At 47.3% G+C, this 21,056-nt stretch overlaps 1 protein-coding gene across 2 annotated transcripts; it reads left to right on the top strand.

Annotated features, from left to right (window-relative positions):
* Positions 1-1,039: 1,039 nt before the first annotated feature.
* Positions 1,040-20,520, top strand: SMAP2 (small ArfGAP2). 2 transcript variants are annotated; one of them, XM_072885007.1, is made up of 10 exons: positions 1,040-1,228; positions 14,748-14,881; positions 15,469-15,554; positions 16,415-16,493; positions 16,863-16,949; positions 17,416-17,497; positions 18,020-18,120; positions 18,236-18,401; positions 18,661-18,983; positions 19,397-20,520. In XM_072885007.1, the coding sequence occupies exons 1-10, from the start codon at positions 1,126-1,128 to the stop codon at positions 19,520-19,522; spliced, it is 1,287 nt and encodes a 428-aa protein (XP_072741108.1). In that variant the 5' UTR covers positions 1,040-1,125; the 3' UTR covers positions 19,523-20,520. The 2 variants fall into 2 exon arrangements, with proteins under 2 accessions (XP_072741108.1, XP_072741109.1); XM_072885008.1 differs by lacking the exon at positions 1,040-1,228 and adding an exon at positions 1,798-1,819.
* The last annotated feature ends 536 nt before the right edge of the window (positions 20,521-21,056 follow it).

Here is a 21,056-nt window from a genome sequence, read left to right as displayed (position 1 = left end):
TGCTCAGCCCCCCAAACCCCCCGCTAGCCCCCCTGCACCCCACAGCCCCCCTTCCATCCCCCAGCCAGCCCTCCGAAGCCCCCCAGCCAGCCCCCCCCGCACCCCCAGCCAGTTCCCCCAAGCCCCCAGTCCTCCCAATCTTCCAGCCAGCCCCCCGCACCCCACAGTCCCCCTCCATCCCACAGCCAGCCCCCCAACCCCCAGCTAGCATCCCTGCACCCCCAACCAGCACCCCCAAACCCCCAACCCCCAGCCAGCAGTCCTGCACCCCAGCCAGCACCCCAAACCCCCAAACCCCCAGCTAGCAGCTCTGCACCCCCAACCAGTACCCCCAAACCCCCAACCCCCAGCCAGCAGCCCTGCACCCCAGCCAGCACCCCCAAACCCCCAAACCCCCCAGCCAGCAGCCCTGCACCCCAGCCAGCACCCCCAAACCCCCCAGCCAGCAGCTCTGCACCCCCAACCAGCACCCCAAGCCCCCAACCCCCAGCCAGCAGCCCTGCACCCCCAACCAGCACCCCCAAACCCCCAACCCCTCAGCCAGCAGCCCTGCACCCCAGCCAGCACCCCCAAACCCCCAACCCCCAGCCAGCAGCCCTGCACCCCAGCCAGCACCCCCAAACCCCCAACCCCCAGCCAGCAGCCCTGCACCCCAGCCAGCCCTCCAAGCCCCCCAACCCCCAGCCAGCAGCCCTGCACCCCAGCCAGCCCTCCAAGCCCCCCAACCCCCCAGCCAGCAGCCCTGCACCCCAGCCAGCCCTCCAAGCCCCCAGCCAGCCCTCCAAGCCCCCAGCCCAGCATCCCTGCAGCCCCCACCCCCGCCAGCCCCCTCGTCCCGCCCCGCCGCAGCCCCCGCCCCCAGCTCAGCCCGTCACGTGACCCTGCCCATTCATGCCTCCCCCGCCACGGCCCCGCCTCCTCCCATTGGCTCCCGCGGGCGCTGCCGCGCCGCAGCGAATCAACGGCGAGGAGGAGCGGCGGAGGGAAGGCGTTAAAGCGCGCGCGCTGCCGCCTATTGGCTCCTCCCCTTCGTCGCCCCGCCCCCGTCGTAGGCCGGAAGCAGGAAGCGGCGGGTGCCCGGGACGGCGGCGCCGTGACCCGCGGGCGGGCTGCGCCGGCCGTGCCATGACGGGCAAGTCGGTGCGCGACGTGGACCGGTACCAGGCGGTGCTGGCCAGCCTGCTGGTGGAGGAGGAGAACAAGTACTGCGCCGACTGCCAGGCCAAAGGTACCGGCGGCCTCCCCGCGGGCCGCGCCGGCTGAGGGGGCGGCGGGGCCTGGCGGGACCGGTGGGCCCGGTGCTGGCGCAGTCGTCGCTCCCTCGGTGCCGGCGTGTGGCGGGGCGTTCCTCCCCCTCCGCTCGTTGCCGGGGCGGTGGGCTCTCGGGGCCCTCCGGTGTCCTCCCTCCCCGGGGGCCGCTGCAGCGGCGGGAGGAGGGACCCCTCCTCCGGCTGGGCCTGGGGGGTGACGGCTCCGCGCTCCCGCCTCCCCCGCCCGGGGTCCCGGGGCTTGCCGGTGCGCAGCCCCCCCCGCCCTGAGCAGGCAGGGGAAGCTCCGGCTGCGGGCAGGGGCAGCGGTGCTGCCCCAGGCTGCTGCGGCGGGGCCCGGGCGGTTTGGGGGCTCGTAGCACGGACGGTGGTTTCCCCTTTGGCTGAGCTGGCGCTTGGCCTTTGGGACAAGCCCCAGACTTGGCTTCGGCACAGTTTAATTCACTGATAGTCGCAGCGGGGCCGTGCTGGCAGTGCTCCTGGCAGAGAAACCGCTCCTGGTGCTCCTCTAACCCCGCTCCTGCGGCTCTGCTGCGCCCATCGTTCGGCAGGTGAGTTGAGTAGGAAACTGCCCGAGATCTGCCGATGGAAGCTCATCGGCTCTCTGACTGCGCTGGGGCTTGGTCTCAAGTGTCCGTGTGAAAACTGATGGAAAGAATCGCGTGTGGGGACTGCTCTTCTGGAGAAGTCTTGTTTTAAGAAGAACCTGGAAAGCTGGCGTTGCGTAATTTTGGAGGGCATTCCGGCTGAGGAGCAATATCCTGTGAATCAGAGCTGTAATGGGAGCAGCAGATCACGTTTAGAGGGTCAGGTAGGAGCAGTGTTTGAAGGTGCAGTAACCAGGAAGGAATGGTAACCCAGCCCTGGAACCTTGTACCACTGAGGGAATTTCCTATTTAGTCCTGTGCTTCCTTTTCCACTTAATATTGATTTCAAGGCATGTTGTCATCCTTGCTTTTCTTAGAAAGGAGTGGAGTGGGGTAAAGAGGAAGTCAGATGTAAATGTCTGAATTCTAGAAGACAAAACAAATGAATACGACAACTGTTACTTGTTCCATGGTAATGCAGCTGCCTTTCTGTAGCTTGCTACTGTGAAGTGCTTTGCTTTCCTGCAGCAAAAGGATTAAGGTTATGCCCATGCCTACCTAAAATCCTATTTTAATGAGCTAGTATGATGATTTGGAGATCTGAACTTGAGGCTTGTTTCTCAGTAGCTCCAATAAATGAACTTGGAGCAGGGGTTGTCTTTCTATGTCCATCTGTAAGTGGGAGACTTAGTCACCTCAGTATGACCTCTAAAAGCTGCAGAGTGCACTGCTGAACAACATTAAAAATGGCCCTTTTAAGGTTTTTCAGCTGTGCTCCAAAAAACCCCAAAACGTGGTAACCTCACCGCAACAACCTGTCTTACCTTGGAGATGGCATATTTTGAGATGTGTTTCACACCTGGCTTTGGCTGACCATGTAGGTTGAACGTGGTGGTGTTGGCAGAGAGCAGAATGTTCCTCTCACTTGCAAATCGCTTATCTCTTGGCTCCTAATGCTAGTGCCAAGGGCAAAAATAGCTGTCTTCTCTTGTCTTTCGAGGTGTGAGACAGTAATGTACACAATATGGAAGCAAATTCTCAAAACAGTTCCAGTTTACTTGTTTTGATGTGATTATATAGCTTCTCCTGTTCATAGTACATCCTGGAAATGCAGTATTCCAGTTAATTATGTATAAAAGTCAAAGCGTGCAGGTCAGAATTGCCACTGAAGCTGGAAGCTGCCTGTCTCTGGGAAGATAGGTTGCATCAGTTGTGAAGAGTAGGCTTCTGTTGTAGTGAGTTATCTGGCAAAATAATTATCCACTCTACTAATGAGATTCATGGAGGTGTAAGATCTCATTCTTGAGGGCAACGTATGGAGTTTGTGGCCGCAGGAGGTGTATATGTAAGCTCTCCAGACAGGTATCTGCCTGGTAGTTGGTGCCAGCCAAAGCGTCATACTGGGCTGGGCTGCATTTCGGTTACTGTGGCTTGATGTGGTGTTCTCCCAGCGAGGCACTGGTGCTGGTTTGCAGTGATGGCAAGGAAGGCCTGATGTTAGTTCTTATGGCTGCTGAAAGCAGCTCCAGCATTCTGCTTTGTGTATGGAAATGAGCCCCAGGTGTCCTTGTGCAGAGCAAAGAGCACACTTTATTTGATATATGGCTTCTTAATAATGAAAACTGTGCAAGTCTGCACTAATGAGAGGCCACATGGTATTTGCTAGCTCCGGCTGGCTTCCCTCAACACTTCCAGTGCTACCTGGAAGAATAGCTGCTTTTCTGTACAGCTGCTTGTTGCTCGGTTTTTACCCAATTGCAGGTCTGGCTATGCTAGTTGAGATACATGAAGAATGTGCTTGTGTACAGTTTTGTGGATAGTAGTTTGCCAAGGTCACAGCTGAAAGCTGATCAACAGCCACTGGCTGGTGGTGTTTCTTATGCCAGCTCCCTCCTTTGTCAGTTCACGTTCCATATCATGATGATTTTTGCATGAGTTTCAACAAAGTTGAAGGCAGCTCGTACAGCACATATCAAGACGCTTTTACAATAAAGCACACTGGCTTTTGACCATCTGTTTTTATGCTGAAGTTACTGAATTTTGTAGTGGTTTGCTGCTTGATCTGAGCATTTCAAAGCTAGCATGACACATAGGCAAAGACTGTTCAGATGCCACCCACACTTCCATTATGCCTGTTCCCGATGACCTAACTACTTGCTGGGTTTCATTACTGTATTTTTTCCACTTCTATATACAGAACTAAATGAGATTACAGTACCTGTTAGCATGAGCTGCAGTGCTAGTATGTACCCCCTTGACTTCATGCTCTACAGAAGTTCTTAGTATTAGGGTGAAAGTCTAGTTTTTGGGAACATCAGCTCTCTGATGCTGGCTACTGGTTGGACCCCGCACTCTGGGACCAGCGTAGCGAACACGCTCTTGTTTGCTGTGCCGTGTTGGTGAGCAGTTGGGTATCTTCCATCTCTTCTGCCCTCATCAAAGAGATTGCTTAGAGAAAGTCGTCTTCTGGGGTTTTGTTATTACTTGCTTTCCATCAGGCAGTGCATACAAGTGATTCCTACTCCAACTTGCATCTTTAAGTGTGATAAGGAGGGAAAACTAGTTTCTCCAATATACTCACCCTTCCTTATGCATTTGGGATTCAAGTAACTTCCGTGGGCACATCGCTCTTCCTGAGGTGTTTCTTCTGACAAGCTGTTGGAGACAGCGATGGCTTCATGTGCTTTCTCTGCATAACTTTTCTGTAAGAGCTACACAGACGAGCCTGAAAGGAGAACTGCAGAAGCATGAGCCTGATGGCTTCCCTAGGCAGCTATTAATGTCCTGAGTCTAAGTTGTTGGAGGGGAAAAAGGACAAAGAAACTGGGAAAGAAAGCTCGGGATGGCTTTTGTTTCTGCAGCAATAAACGCTGCAGTGGTTAGAGGCTCTTGTTTTGGAGGAAGTTGGGCGAGATCGCTTGCCTGCTTCTTCCTCTTTGCATTGCAAACTTTCTGTCCAAAGTTTACTGTGGGTAAACTTTCTGTCCAAAGTAACTGTGGGTAAACTGGGTGATCTGATCAAAAGCGGGTGGACAGAGGTAGTAAGTAGTATGTCCTGTGCCGAAGCAGAACGTGGCTAGACTGCTTTCTGACAGTGGAGCTTAGGAGTGAAAACTTAAGTGAGAGGGGTTTTCATTACTTGATCAGAACAGGACTCGGGAGCTCAGTGGCAGCCTTTCTGGACATAATCTAGCCATGTTAGGTGCAAACAGAACAGCAGATTTCCCCTTGCAAGCGCTGTCAAAGGTTACTCATCTCGGTGGTTTTCACATGCAGCTCTGAACACTATCACGATACTAATTAATGATCAAAAGCAGTGATCCAGCATGGAGTCCTAGCAGCACTGCACCACCTGCAGTGATGCAGCTCTCCCCTCAGGTCTGCCCAGCATGGCTAAGGTGGTAGAGTGGCTGTCTTCACTAAAAGCTGGAGTGATGAATTATCATAATCCTCTTTTTTGAAGGTATTTTCTCTATGAATCGCTTGAACAACACGCCTTAAAAGAGAAGCTGTTGATGAATGAGTGGGATCTCTTCTACCAGTGCATTTCTGATGGCAAAGGGCCTTCGGAGGGCAGTTGTGTTGCTGTTGTGGTTTCAGATGTAAGACAGCGTGACTGTCAAGCAGTCTGACTGTAGTGAGTATCTGTCAGAAGATATGCTACTGAACATCAGAATGAGTCTGGAGGCTGAAATTGCAACGTAGATGGAGGAGGGATGTGGCGTAAACTGTGCAAGTTGGACTTGACCTAAGTGCTCAGATGTCTTCCAGTAAATGGAAGATGTCTTGTGTTGAGTAACACTTACACTAACTGGATTCTTCTCTGTATTTCTGTCTCTAAAGCTTTGTGCTGAACTTGTGTAACATACAGCTAATTCTGTTTGATTCTCTCCTTCTCCCAAACTCTTCCCCTCTGCTCTTCCAGTCCTATTTATCCAACAGGCTCCTTGGATCCAGTTGCGTTGACGTCGGAACGGCAGGTTTCTCCACAGGGAGCACCAGCGAGGACTGCTGTATCTGTCCATCAGTTAAGATTGCCCTGTGCTGCTCCTGGTTTGTCTGACTCTTCCCTTTGTCCTTTGTGTCTTGTGAGACCTGTGGGTTCTGTGCCGAAATCGACCCCTTCTTCTAACTTTAGTGGTTAGATGGGAAACTGTTTTTTTACTGAACACAACACAAACCCAGATCTAATTCTTCAAGGAGTCTTTTCTGAAAGAGGGGTAGAACTTTGAAAATACCTGTTAAGAGGTGGTTAAATATTGGATGGGAAGCAGGAAGAGCAGGATAAAAAGCTTGGGGCTAGAGTAGGTGCAGTTAAGGAAGGATGGCTTCCAGTGGAATGGGGGAGTCAGCTTATTATGGTTGGTTTGGTCCAGCCAAGCTAGTATTAATATAAAACATGTTGCTAATATTCAACAAAAATCTGTTGTGACTCAACTCCTCCATCAGCAGACTATTGAATCGCAGCTGAATTTCCTTTTCAGTAAAAGCAATATGAAGAGTAACTTTTTAAATAGCTGCCTAGAACAACTGCATGTGATGAAGAAATGATCATTATGGGAAAACTGAGCAGTGGGTAGTGATGCATACTGTTTGTCTGCAGTGGGCTTCAAAAACCAAAGCGGTAGGACTAAAGCTTCTCAGCTTGCCTTAGAAAATCTTGTATTAGGAGAAAGCTCAGTCTTATGTAATGGAAGCTTGCCAGAGGGGAAGCATATGTGCTTGTATACTCATTTTAATTCTTAGCTGCAGTCATAATATTCTGCAGTTATCTTAATGAGCGCTACATTTTCTTTTCTGCTTTTGAACTGTTCTACTCTTCTAAAGTCAGGTCTGAAAGGAATAGTCTTATGCATAAAGCAGTATTAATTTCAAGTGAGTGTAAATGTTCAGAAGTTAACTTTGTCTGTGAGACTGGCTTTATCCCTTAATGACCTTCATCTGAGAAGTCTGAGCAGTGCTGCCATGGTGTAAGACTCTGGCTGGGAGGGAACACAGCTCTGTCCATCTGTGAGCCTGACCCTACATTCACCTGCTTGAAGTAAGTTGTAACTTCCCATTCAAGCCACAAAGCGAGGGAAAAAAGCATCAGCCTTTCCAGTGGGGACTTATTCTGGAATTGGTTTGTGCTTAGGAGAGTTGTAGCAAGATACCCTTTAAGAAAAAGATAAGCAGAGCTCCGAGTCATGTACACAGATGTGTGTCTCTACATCTGCCAGGAAAAGATAATCCTCCAGGCAGAGGACATCTTGGGAAAACATGTCAGCTTTTTAATACAGTTCTTTGTACCAGCTGTATTGGCCCACTTGTGAAATGGAGAGCCTGTGCAGTGAGTGGCTGTATAGCAGAGGGTGTAAATTAAGGGTCCAAAAATGCCATGTGATTCTCAGAGCATAGCTGCAACTTTAGTAAAAGTTTGTTCCTATAGTAACTGCCAGATGAATTACATAAGGTATCAAACACTCTCAGGAACTTCTGTGCCAGTCTCTTCAGGAGATGCCTGTGCAATTTAAAGGTAATTCATCTTTCAGAATGCAAGTAGGTTATCAAAACCAACTAGAGAATCAAGAATAGCTTTGGTCTCCTTCAGGTTGATCCAGAATAGTGATTACTTCACGTGTCCCAGGAAATCTAGGACAGGAAAAGTTTGAGCTTTTAAGAGAAACTGTCTTAGAGCAAAGCTTCCTCTGACTGCGAAGCTGGATTTACCTGTGCTACGATCGGACCTTCAGTGCCTTGTTAAACTGCTTACCTCTATTTTTGGCAAAACATGTCATTCCTTACTGGCCAGGTTATGCCCTTTCCTTATGAATATCAAGTCCTTTTTGGTAACTTTGATAGTAAAAAAAATAGTTCATGTCTAGCTCTAGATATTGAAGAGATTCTCAATCAAGCAAAAAGTGGCCCAGGAGCTGAGGCTCCTTCCTCTGTTAGGAGCTATTTTAAGGACTTTGACTTCTACATGTCTCCACAACTCGAATGAGATTGGAAGATAGGGTCTAAATATTTTTTTAAATGCGGTTAAGAATTAAAGCTGCGTGAGCAGATGTTTTGTAAGGGATTTGATGGTGGAGAAATTCTAAGTTGAATTTTGATGGTGTAAAATAGTAGTGAAAGTGTGAGTTTCCATCCTGCTGCTCTGTTTATAAGTGCATTTGGGCACAGGGATGGTGTTTACCTATTACCTAAGGTTTTTTTTGCATTTCATGGAAATTCAGGCCCTGAAATCTGCTGCCTTTACCCTAGCAACTTCTAGGACTGACTTGTGTGTAGTTTTGGCTAAAACCTAGAGATTGGATATCTGTTATCTAGTCTCTGGAACACGATGAAATCCTGATCTCTGATATTGACCATCTATATGTTGGGACTCTTACTATGCTGACCTCCACAGGAAATACGTGGATCATGGAACTTGGCTGATTTTTATATATTTTTAGGCATTGTGGTCATCAGTATTGGTATTGTTAACCAGTCCTCTTGCATGGATTCTTATTACAGCATCTGCTTGAAATTGTCACTTTTGCAGTTTATTTACCAAAGTAATAAACATCACTTTCTTAAACAGCAGGAAGGACCCACCCTGCTGTTCGCCGCATCTATTTTAATTTCCTCCACCTTGCTCCATCTGTGTTTGTATCATCACTTCTTCAAAGAACAAGATGGTAACAATGATAAGATGCGCATTGAAGGTTGCTTCTGCAAGCTTACCGCTACTCAAAGTTAGATCAACTGCTGCTGGGTAGCTGCCTTCAAGGCCACCAGGCACTCAAATGTTACGCATTTCTGGCAAACTGTAGAAGATTCAAAGCCTGTTCCTGAGGAAACAGAGCCAGTGCCAGGCAGCTTGGTCTGACTTGGCCAGTAAGATACCTGTAGCAAAAATTATGGTTTGGGGAAGGAGAGAGTATACTGATTGCTGCTAATACAGCCAAGAAGATTTTTAAGGCAAAGCTCCAAGCTGTTGTCGGAAGCAACATTCTCAACCCCCGTAGATGCCTCTGGCTCTTCCTTTTTCCTGCGAAGAGTGGTTAAAGCCTATAATTACTGCTGCAGTCTTCTACTGAAAAAAAGGACAAAGAAAGGCCCCCAAAACAGCCCTTTCCTCTTTCAAAGGATGGCATGAAGTCGAGTTTCTGAACCACTAAACTATTTAACTAGGCCTATGTATCCTTATCGAACTCCCTTGCTACAGAGCTTTTTGGCTTTAGCATCTCTGTTTCCCAGAGTTTCAATGGCTTCCTGAAAACTACACAAATAGCTTAGTCTGGTACTAAATCTGAGCGTACATGCAAGTGTTAGTGCTTCACAAATCTGATTCCTTTATCAGGATGCGTGCTCAGGCCAGTAACTAACTAGCCTGCGTTAATAACTGACTAGCGTAATGTAGAGATCTTGAAGTTGAGTTTAACTGTACTTTTCACTCACTAGCAGAGTTCACCTTGTTTCCCCGATCTAATCTGAACACTTGACTGTAGAACAGACATCTACAGTAAAGAGCAGAGGAAGTTGTTTTGTAAGACAGCCTTTGTCATAGCTCTTCTATGAGCGGAATGAATGTCCGTAAGTCATTAAGCAATCTCTTTCCAGAATAAGGAAACCACAGGTCAAAGGAAGCTCGGGGATACTTGGCTACTTCCTCCTTTGGCTCTGCAAAAAGTAGGGCTTTTCAACTTTGACTCGATGAGAAATTTCCAAGTACTGGTGAGGGCTTGTACAAGAGGATGTGCATGTCATCTCGCAGGGATTATCCCACTCCAAGGAGAATTTCCCACATCCACTTCCCCCATGAGTGCTGCGAGGGGATGGCTGTACGATGCCGCAGTCCAACACATGTAGCAGTGTTAGCTGGGATCAATGGGCTGAGCAGGCACATTTCCCTGTTACAGCTGGGCTTTTGCTGGAGTGCTTGCAGGCAGGGAGCCTCCGAGTCAAATGATTGTTTGCACTAAGAATATTTCACTAGGCTTTGAATAGCAATGCGCTCTCCTTCCTGCCTATGAAAGCATCTATTTTTTCCTGACCCCCCTTCTCAAAAGAGCAGTGGCTTTGCAGCCAACTTCTGTTTTATTTTTAAATGCCTTCTGAAGGGTTATTACTGAAGAAACTTGCATGAGTAGCTTGAGCCAAAATCTAAAGCCTGAATAAAGGGTGAGGAGCGAATCCCCTTGGGATTCCTTGATTAAAAACAGTCAAGGGTGTGAACTTTCAGCAAGTGACTAAGACAAGGGTGTGAAGTGGACTAGCCAGGCTGTGCTGGGGTTTTAAAGGGAATTTGGAGCCTTTTCAGTAAGGGCAGATCATTCAGACTGTCCTTGTAGGCATTAATGATGCCGGCTTAGATGCTAACTTAAGCTGGTATGACCAGCTTGGTATGCGGTGTTTATTTTGACAGGCTGGGATAGAAACAGGCTGTGAAACTGTCTCGCGGAAGCACCGCCTGGGCAGCTGAGTTTCTTGCACGTAGCTTTGTAGTCTCTGCTGGATGGTGGTGCATCCTCGCTTAGGAATACACTCGAGTATTCAGTGCAGCTTTCTCAAATGAAAACTGACTGAGCAATAGATGCTTTTAAGCTTGTGGTCTTTGAGACCACTGCCAGGCTAGGAATATATCCCAAGGTGGTCTGAGCTAGCCTTAATATTGTGCCAGAACCGAGTATATAGCTGGGCTCTTAAACCTGATTTGATTAATATCACATTCTTACTCACAACTGCCATTTTCTTAACTCTCTTGTTCACCTGCAAATGGCTGGCATTCTCCAGGAAGGATTTGTGCACATACAAGGTGATGAACAGGGGCACAAGATGCTTAATCAGAACTGAACAAGCTATGCCCAGCTTGAGTTGGTGCCAAGTGCCTTGCTTACCGTGGGTGTTAAAATTAGCCATAGTACTGAAACAAAAGTGACTGCAGCATCAGGCTTGCATGTCTGATACCGCTTGTTGTTAAACACCCAGTTTTGTATATGGGAAGTGAGTTTTCATTTAGGCCTTAAGCTCTAAAGCCAACTGGTGGCTGCAAGGATGCCAGCCTCAAGGGAACTATTTTTATAACATTAGCGAGAGTATTCATGCAAGGACCGATTTATTTCATGTTTCTTTCTAGTGGTTTAACAAGCTCAATGTTTGTTAGCCTTGTCCTCAAACCTTTTGCGTATAAGTTTCCATGATTTGCTGAACCCAGAGGGTAAAATGCTCCCTGTGGCGTGCCGTGCCCCCGTGCAGGGGATTAGTGGTGAGTGTCAGGATGCGCGCAAAGGCTGCGAGGGAAGATAGAGCTCCATGGCAGCTCTAGCAATGCTGATAAATGCTGCTGTGTTGGTCTCTGAAGTGACTTACCGATATAAAAGCATTTTTCTCTGAAAAATTGTACCCTTAACTTCTGCCAAGACATTTTGCCCCTTCTGTCAATGCTCAGGCACTGTAGCTCCTGGACAGTCTTCAGCTTAGTTTTTGGGAAGTTAAATGCTGCAACATGTGACCGAACTCTCATCTGTAAATACCACCTGGGGGTTTCTGCAAGCCAACCTTGAAAATGGCATGTGAAACTGGGGGGAAATGACTGTACAAAGCTTTCCCCAGCCAGATCTTTACTGGGCCCTTCTTTGTGTGATTTCTAGTGCGAGCTCTTTCGTCGTGGCCTCAAAAGAGGGAAGTGGGAGGCTTGTTTACATTTGCATCAAAACCCAACCCCCCCTTGTCCACAAAACTAAGTGCTTTATAAGAAATGACATGGTAAAAATGTTGTTTTAGCTTAATGGTTGGGGGCATTAGGTACTAGCAAAGCTGAAGGTCTAGGAAGAGCTTGTGTTTGGGCTGGTGCCTCTGCATTTTGCATCTGACCCAGCCTAACCTGGACATGTGGGCTTTGGCCCACTGCTTCCTTGGTGGCAGCCTGGTTAGGACAGGCTCTCTTGCTTAGGATACCCTTGCTTTCAGCAAAAGAAAACCTTGTAATGTTCCTCACTGCCCAAGGCACCAAATGCTAATTTTAATTAGCATGAAGTTATTTGGAGTTTGATTCAGCTGGGCAAATTTCATTTGCCTCACACTGCTGCTGACTGGCTACTGTTCTGCTCAGCACTGATTATTCAAGCAGCAACGCTTTCCCTGTTGTGTTGCACCTTGCTATGTCAACCCTTCACCGCTGTCGAGGCAAGCGGTTCTCTTGTACAGCTGCTTATCTTAAAGTAGCTTTTCACTCTTGAGGGGTGTAGCCATATCTTCTTCCTCTTTTTATCATAGTGTTGATAGAATACAGGGCTGTGTAACTAGGCTAAAGAAATTACTAGTTATATCCAAAAGCATGGGGTGCTGAGATCTAGAGTTCAAATTCACGTGCCTTGCAGAACTGCGGAGCTGGCTGCGGACTTCAGGCAGCATTTTGGAGAACCGTCCAAATATTCTGCTTGTGTGGCTGTAGAGTCACCACCATGTGAGAGAGCAGACTGCTGAACTTCTGGGATCACTGTCTTCCTCCTGGTTCTGGACAAAAATGACCCCACATCCCCAAACTTCTGGCATTTCCTCTAGTCTGTAGATCTGAAGCCTTATGGCATTTACTGGCAGTGCAAGTACGCCCAAACCCTAGCTGGAATAAGCATCAGTGAAGAGAACTACCCTTGGTTGCATAAAATGTGTTTATCCCCAAACCAAATGCTAGCTGCTAGGAGGATTTTTGAAAGCCTACGTACGTGGTTTTTTTAAATATTCACTGGCATAACGAAACTGCTTCAGTACTGGGGTCTTCCAGAGCTGGGATCTGAGTTGCAGCAATGGTCAGCTGTTATTCCTGTGCTCAGCCCTTGCCATTTCAGACCCTGCATCACAAATGAAATAACACTAAAGCAGGATGGGTATAACAGACTGTACCACTGAGTCGTTCTCGTATGTGGCATCGCAGGGTAGGACATTGCAGTGGCTTGAGCTAGCCCATGTGACAAACCAGTGAGCTGATTACTACAGTCCTGATGTAGTATCTAGCTGACTATTAATCCTTTTAGTCCTATAAAGGCTAAATATATCTAGAGTTTAAATCTAACCTTGAATCTTATGCTTAATCCTGCTGGCAGTCTCACGTCTTCAGGGGGTATCTGGGAGGGAACTCCACAAATAATCAAACGAAGGATCAAGAGTTCCTGGCTTGGTGTGCAACAGGCATAACACTGAACAAGCCTTTTATTCCCATGCCTTACTTTGTGGCTGGCATACTTAGGTGCTGCTAAAAGTATGGGCCCCTGCTTTGATGCATTCAGTCGTAGTTTTTGGTAGGTATAATAAAGGAACTGAGGTATAGCCAAGAGTATGCTTCTGTGAAGGTCTTCACCAAGAGCTGTTCCTAAGCTGGGAAGTGACTGATCAGCTTTGTTAAATTAGTATCATTCTCAAGGGCCGCTCTTCTAGTGAAAAAGCAGAAAGCAATGGCAGGACAGGCCAGAAGACTTAATAAAGACTTTAATCATAACATAAATTATCTGGAATAGGTACTGGAGGGAAGTTAGAGGTTGCATGCCTTTGTCCTGGAAGGGACTATGAGCCACTGATTGCATTAGCAGCGCCAAATCCCTCAGGATACTCTAGACTTTCGCAGTAAACAGGAATTAAACTGTTAACAACCATCTAGCATATCCAGGAGAGTCAAATACAGTGCTGCTTTTTTAGGGCTTTGAAATTACACTTTCCCCCTCTTCCCCCTCCCACCTCAGTCTCATTAGCTTTGAGGCTTGCTATTTTAACTATGGTAAGAAAAGATGGAATAACTCTTCATCTGCAGGAATGCCTATAAAAAGGGCTGGTACAGCTTATTGGAGGCTATTGGTCCCTTATTCAGGATGTGGTTTTGCTGTGGCTGTTTGGCCATACCCGTGGACAGTGATATCCAACCCATGGTGGAAGCTGGCCACGTTAACTGTGCAGCTGGCTAGCAGCTCTAGCCAGATGATTTAGTTTTAAAACCTGCTTGTCTTGCACTGCAGAGGACTACTTCTGAAGCTGGTCTTCCTTCAGCAGGACTGAGGGTTTTGATGGCCAGGGTCTGTTGGCCCTGGCTGGGAGGGGGGCTGCGAGTGATGGGAGTGCCTGTGGACCTGTGCCGTCCCCTAGGTAATGCATTGCCAGGTTTCCTTCAGAGAACTGTTTGCAGTGAGTAAAATTAAGCTTGTTAATCTTTCCTTTGTGGTTTTTTTCCTGGCATGATCTCCCTTCTACACCTTGGAGCTCTCCTGCCTGTCCGAAAGCCGCATGCAAACCCTGAATCTGATTAGAGCTGTAGAAACTGTGGAGTGAACTGTTAATCAGCCTTGTGCCAGGATTGCAACCTGGGGTTCTGCCCCCAGCTTTACCTTTTTGGTGGCTAGAGTACTGGGCTTCGTGCTGCTCCCCTTACTCAGCTGTATCTTCCTGCGTAAGACTAACAGAAGATTTCATGATGCACTCTATGTCAAATGCTGAGTATTTTATGCTGCTTTTCCTAGAGCAGTAGTGAATATTCTGGAGCTGATTCCACTGCAATAAGGTTATCCAAGAAAGATTCTCCATTGCTAAAGCAGGACCACAGACTTATATTGACATGACTGTTACCTCAGTTTAAACAAGAGGAAATTAGTGTTTTGTAGTGTCTTCAGTGGTTTGAATGCCTAATTTCTTCCCTCCTCCTTTTAGAGTTTGTATGTCTGGTGTAGAGCCCTCCAAATGGAAGAGGGAGGCGATAAAATACAAGCTCTAAGTATAATAATTGGGAGACAACCTTTAAACATCCTGCTGATGTTTAATGCCAATTTCTAATCCGGATGAAAATGTAAACGCCTCAGTCCCAGTTCACTTGGTACAGTTTCTCAGTTGCTGAAGGCAACTCCAGGTTGACTCGATGGTATGAAACACTTGTGTCTCTTTGCAGGGCCACGATGGGCATCCTGGAATATTGGTGTATTCATCTGTATTCGTTGTGCTGGGATCCACAGGAACCTAGGAGTTCACATATCCAGGGTAAAATCTGTCAATCTCGACCAGTGGACGCAAGAACAGATACAGGTAATGTGAGTGAAACGCGTGCAGTGTGGTTCTGTTGGTGGGGCTTGGTAAGCTTGGAAATAAACGAAGTCTGAATGGGCCGAAGATGTGGGAAGTGAAGCAGGAAGAAGATAGCAAGCTAGGTTAGACTGGGAAGGAAAATGTCATGATTTCAGGCTTAGGAAACATCAGAAGGTAAAGACAAACACTGCAAGTTCTGTAAAACTGCCAAAGGCTGCTGTTGGCTGGAGCTGCTGCCTACCTCCTCTCCTTGAGGTTTCCAGAAGACAAATTCTGGACTTCCAGAGTGACATTAGGTTGCTAATGTCATACTCATCTTGTCTTTGAATAAATATTGTGCTGTGGTGCTTAGGATTGGCTAATTGTACGAGGGGGGATCATGGCAACTACATCAAGGATTCCCAGCTAGCAGGCTTGCACCAAAAGCCTGAGGAGTGGCTTTTCAGGTACAGAACAGACTTCAGAAGTCTACACGTGCCTTCTAGTTAACACGGATAGACTCTTGCTTGGTAGCCTGGCATGCTAGTAATGTGTAAGAGCTTTAATGTCTGTGAAACAAACTGTTCAAGAATTCTTTTGAATTGCAGTGCATGCAAGAGATGGGAAATGGAAAAGCAAATCGTCTTTATGAAGCCTACCTGCCAGAGAACTTCAGGCGACCTCAAACAGATCAGCATCCTTTCTTCCTTTGCTGCTGAGGAGACATGGAGTCTTTTCATCTTGTTGCTTAGTAGCTGCACTCCTTGCATAGGAGGCTTAACTTCATGGGCCTGGGCATCAGCTGTGAGAATGAGTTCCTACCTAGGCACCCTCCAAGTGTTCCTTCACCCGCAGGCTGCTTGCTTACAGAACAAAGCAGAAGAGAGCTAAAAGAATTGCTTCCAAGCTATAAGGGTGGAGAACCGGAACACCAATGTTACAGCCTGAAGCTATTGCATGAGATGCACTTTAGGGTCTGTGGCAAACAGGAGGGTTGACTTTCAAAAGTGCTGAGCATTTAAAAGTCTCGGTGGAGACAGATAAAAAGGTTTAACACTTGTGAAAGATTAAGCTGTGCCTTTTACCTTACAGGAGGGTTTCTAGATGCCCAGTGCAACAGGGGTATAGTGATGTGAACCTGAAGAAACACAGGAGTACCTCTCTACCATCATTTTTCTCTTAAGCTGGTGGCTGAGGTGCTCTTGTATGTGCAGGATCCATTCTCTGACCACTGTGTGATTTATGCTAATGATATGTATGCTCTTAAGTGATGGTTGAAGTAAATATAGATCAGTGAAGAAAACACACTAGGAATTTAAGCCCTGATTTAATGTACCTTTATAGCACTGTCATGCTTGGAATAATCCAAGGGCAAAAATTGAGTAGCTAAAGTAGTTGGATCCAACACTAAATTATTTTAAGAAAGTTACTGCTGGAAATGCTCTTTAAACAGTCATTAGTTTAGTTACAGCCTGTACCTTGTATCCACATGTCAAATAATACTACGTAAGTCTTCTATTCTTGAATCATTTGTCTTTAACAAGCTGCTTGCAGAGCTGTGGAGAGCTTCATTCGGGATAAATATGAAAAGAAGAAATACATGGACCGAAGTATTGACATCAATGCATTTAGGGTTAGTTTCTAATCACTTCTACAGAAGCTTGAATACATGTATAGATATAAGTGTATGTCTATCTTATGAGTAAGCAATGACTCTATGAAAATAGACGGTTTAAATGTTTCCTGTATTAGTGACTAATATCTTCTCCAAGGCTGATTGCATTCAGTCATTCCGTAGAAAGAATTTAAATTGGAGGAGACCTTTGAAGGCCACCTTGTCCAAGTCCTTGCTCAAAGCAGGACTAGCTTCAAATATAGGTCTTTAGCTGTATCTTTGAGGCTTTTTAGGTTAGTAACAGCATCACGTAAAGCTCTGTATGAACTTTCTCTTGGTATGATGACATGAGTTTTGACCCTCATGTCAGTGGTTTTTTCCTTACAGAAAGAAAAGGATGACAAATGGAAAAGGAGTAATGAGCCAGCGTCAGAAAGAAAACTGGAACCTATCATCTTTGAGAAGGTGAAAATGGTAAGACCAAAAGGCATGGTCACGGATCAATTGTAAAAACTTCTCTCAAGCAGAACAGAGGCAATCCAGCTTGATCTGGAAGCATTTTTTCTGGGCTCAGTCATAGCAGTGGATGCATTGAGTCACACTAATGGTAGTAGGTTGTTTTCCACTGCTCAACCAGATACTAAGCAGACATGCTCTGCCTTGCAATGCAGAGCAGATTGGAATCCTGCTACTCCCTGCTTAGCTTTCCAGCTTGAGCGGTTACTTTATTCCTAGTTTAGAGCATGCTTAAATTTGGCAGTGGGTTCCAACACGGTGGGACAGTAAAACAACTATGTAATACTCTGAAATTCTGTTCACGTTGGAAGCACTTATGCCCACTGGAAAAAAGGGATTTTAAGGGTTAATCTCACATTAGAGGCTTTAAGAATCAGCGTAAAAGCAAAATTTGAATAAGACTTCTGGTGTTCTCTTTCCCTAGCCTCAAAAGAAAGAAGAAACTCAGCAGTCTAGAAAAAGTTCTCCTAAATCTACTGAACCAGTAATGGACTTGCTAGGACTTGGTAAGAGCCTTTCCAGCCTTATTGCACTTGTTACAATGACCCTATACACCATCCTTGATCCTGTGAATTTGGTGAGCTTCTAGTACTTACTTTTCACGTCAGGTGAACAATAGCTGGTAGGAATACTAGAGTTTTGCTTAAACTACGCCAGTGCAACTCAAGCACAGTGCTCAGCACTGCAGCAGAAACAGTTTTCCTTACGTTTTCCTTTATGCTGGTGCAGTGGCTGTGCCTATAGTGTTACAGGAGCAGCTATAGTTGTCTCCAGACGGTGTGGCTCCTGGCTGCTCTGAGGTTAATAGGAGAGATAGGGTGCAGTGCACTTCCTTGGTCGTGAGCCAGTTCCTTCTCGGCACCAGAAGGACAAGCGAAGAGCTGGCAATGTGTGTTGGCTAAAGTAGGTTACACGGGTCAGGTCACTGGGTTGAGTGGCATATGTGCAAACTGCTTAATTGGCAAGGAGGCTGCCCCTCAGCCTGAGGCCATCTGTGATGGATGTTCACACAGCTTTGTCTCTCCCAGATGCTCCTGTGACAACCACCGTTACAAACGGCAGGCCTAGCAGCTTAGAGAAGGATCTTGATCTTTTTGCATCGGTGGGATCAAACTCTGACTCCAGGAAGGTAAGCAGGGAACATCGGTGCTCGACAAAGCCTAGCTTAAGTGCTCGGATGAGATGATGTGTGTCTTCCCCTAGTGCTGAACGCAGCTGTTGCACTTGCGCTGTCTCTGTCTTAGGTCACTGGCTCGATGCCAACATCTGGAAGTGCTGGTTCCGTTCCCGAAAACCTGAATCTCTTCCCTGAGCCGGGAGGCAAAGGGGAGGAAGTGGGGAAGAAGCAGCTCTCTAAAGACTCTATCCTCTCCTTGTACGGCTCTCAAACACCTCAGCTGCCTGCGCAAGGTAACAGATCTCAGAATAGAGCTGTTGAACAGCAGTACACTAATTCAGAGTGGGTGGGGTGTCCTGACAGCTGACAAGCAAAGATGTGGGAGTGTAGGTGGTCCTTCTTGAGAACTGGTGAGTAGCATAATGAGCAGCTTAGGCTGGATGTCATGGCCAAGTGACTGTTGTGATAGGCTCCGGTTTGAAGGTCGGCATTTCAGCCCCTGACAATGAATGCAGCAGTTCTTCCCTTCATCGCTTCTCTGCCTTTTTCTAGGAGCAATGTTCATGGCCCCAGCTCAGATGGCATATCCTGCAGCAGCATATACTAGCTTTCCAGGAGTAGCCCCCTCCAGCAGCATGATGGGAGGCATGATGGCACCATCAGTGGGAATGATGGCCCAGCCTGGAGCTGCGGGGATGGTGACTCCCATGGCCATACCAGCTGGATATGTGGGTAATGTGCAGGCAACTGTCATTGGTGTCCCCAACGGGATGATGGCTGCACAGCAGGCTGGCTACGTAGCTGGCATGGCAGCAGTTCCCCAGCCCGTCTATGGTGTGCAGCCAGCACAGCAGCTTCAGTGGAACATTGCCCAGGTGAGGTGTGATCTTCTGCTGACCCAGAGGTGGATGGAGGGCAGGGGAGGCACATGCGATTAAACCTAGCCTGTTACCTGAAGACTTCAGTGCTTTTATAGCCTGGCTCCTGGGGTTGGGTGAGGTCTGCTGATACTGCAGGCAAACTGAGGGATCACAAAGGAGTAACTTGTTCAGAGGTCTCAGTGCTTGGTGGAGAACAAAAATCAGTGCAACATCAGCTAAAATGAAAAATTCCTCAGCTTGCTCGAAGGGCACGCACCTGAGAAGCCCATGACTTCTGTTCACCGTAACTCTTTAGAAGAATTTGCTTAAGCCTGTAATATGCTGGGGAGCAAGAGTTCTACCTGTGACTGCTGTGGGCTGGCAGTCTCCTTGACATAGCCTTGACTTCTCTCCTCTCCCCTTTGCAGATGACCCAGCAGATGGCTGGGATGAACTTCTATGGAGCTAATGGCATGATGGGATATGGACAGTCAATGGGTGGAGGAGGTGCCCAGGGAAGCAATCAGTCCGTCAGCACTCAGATGTGGAAATGATCCCTTGCGTTGTGACCATTTTTGCCTTCTGTTCTGTTCTTCAAAACTGCTCCATGAGACATTCAGGGTTTTTCTTTCTGGCTGGCTGCCCAGCCTGAACCTCTTTCCATAACTGAGACCCATCTCTGCCTTTTCACTGTCAGACACGGTGAAACCTCAGTGACCAGAACATGAGCTCCCCTGTATTTAGCACAGTCAATGCACACTTCTGGGGTGGACCCCCTCCTTGCACAAACCTCCACTAATGCTTCTGGGTAGCACTTAATGTCCTGCTGGGTATCTTAGCAGAGGTGTGACTGAGGAACTTGGGAAATCTGTACTTCATACTGCCTGTAATGTCAGGCCTTTTAAGAACCACTTAAACTCTAGTATTAGTAGGGGTTTTGGTTAGCAGAGGGGTGGAAACCTTGTTTGGTGCTGAGGAACTGGATTTTAACCCAAGCCCAGGGGCAAGCAAGCCTTGCTACCTCTTCCCTTGAGTGGAGTTCTCCGGAGCTGAGGCCTCGCTGTGCTTGGCTCGCCAACCCTCATTGGAACCAAAGTCATTTTGAAGACCCTCTCCCTCCCCCCATGAGCAAGCAGGATTCTCGCACAGTGTGGGGGCAAGCTGTTTGGAATGTGAAACTTGCACTTCAGAGTGGCTTTTCTGTCTAATATGTGGTATTGATGTATTTAACTTTTAACAATCTAACAGAGTTAACTTATCAAGGGCTGAGAGCCCACTGCAAGTTTTCTTACACTTTTAAAATTACTATGGCATCCTAATTTATACGTTTTTTCATATTTTTTTGTTCCTGTGTAATCCTGGTACCCTTTCCTGGCTAGCTTTTGACATTTTAATCTAGGCATAAAAAGTGGGTGGGTCAGATTTCCTTTCTCATCTTCAGTAGAACACAACTGCTTAAACTCATCGGCGTGAGCAAGAAGTCAGACTTCTGCGGTCTACTTTATCCTGTGTATATGTAAATTCCCAAATAAAATATTGCAGTGAAACCTCAGCTGACTTACCTTGTTTTTAAACAGCGTAACAGATTGTGTTAAACACTACTGTCACTGGTGCGAGTTGTTCGCTTCAGGGGTGTGGGGATTTGGAGCTTTTCATCCAAATCGGACTAACTCCATCTGCTTTGTAGCAGGGCTGTGTCCCAAATGTCAGGCGAGAATAGTGTTTGCCTGAAAGCTAAGGACTAGCAGCGTGCAAAGAACCAGGCTCAGCAGAGGCAGAATCAGGTCAGTTGACACTTTTATATACAAGGGAGACTCACAGCGTAGGGGTGTGGGTGAACGCAGCATTCCTGCAGCTGTGGCTGCAGGGAGAACTTAAATTATTAGGACTGGAACTTTACACTGATGTTCAACAAAACCTGACCAAGGCCTATTCAAAAGGTAAATTTTTAAGCTTTTACAAAATGTGGTAACAGTGAGAATATGAAAAGCTGGGGGGATTTAGGAGTTGCCTAAAGATCAGATATGAAGGCCAGTTTTCCTTAGGCTTGTGGGTGGCTATGTGCAGCTGCAGGGGAGAGAGCTCAGC

Source organism: Ciconia boyciana, chromosome 21, assembly GCF_034638445.1.
Source record: "Ciconia boyciana chromosome 21, ASM3463844v1, whole genome shotgun sequence".
NCBI classification, from domain to species: Eukaryota; Metazoa; Chordata; class Aves; order Ciconiiformes; family Ciconiidae; genus Ciconia; species Ciconia boyciana.
The sequence above is the reverse complement of the archived record's forward strand: the minus strand, read 5'-3'. Positions and strand labels throughout refer to the sequence as shown.

Bases quoted from the DNA above. Each gene is read 5' to 3' on its own strand.
- SMAP2 (XM_072885007.1), top strand. From the start codon at position 1,126: ATGACGGGCAAGTCGGTGCGCGACGTGGACCGGTACCAGGCGGTGCTG. The intron at 16,494-16,862 runs GTTAGTTTCTAA...TTTTCCTTACAG, and splicing joins TTGACATCAATGCATTTAGG to AAAGAAAAGGATGACAAATG. The intron at 16,950-17,415 runs GTAAGACCAAAA...CTCTTTCCCTAG, and splicing joins TCTTTGAGAAGGTGAAAATG to CCTCAAAAGAAAGAAGAAAC.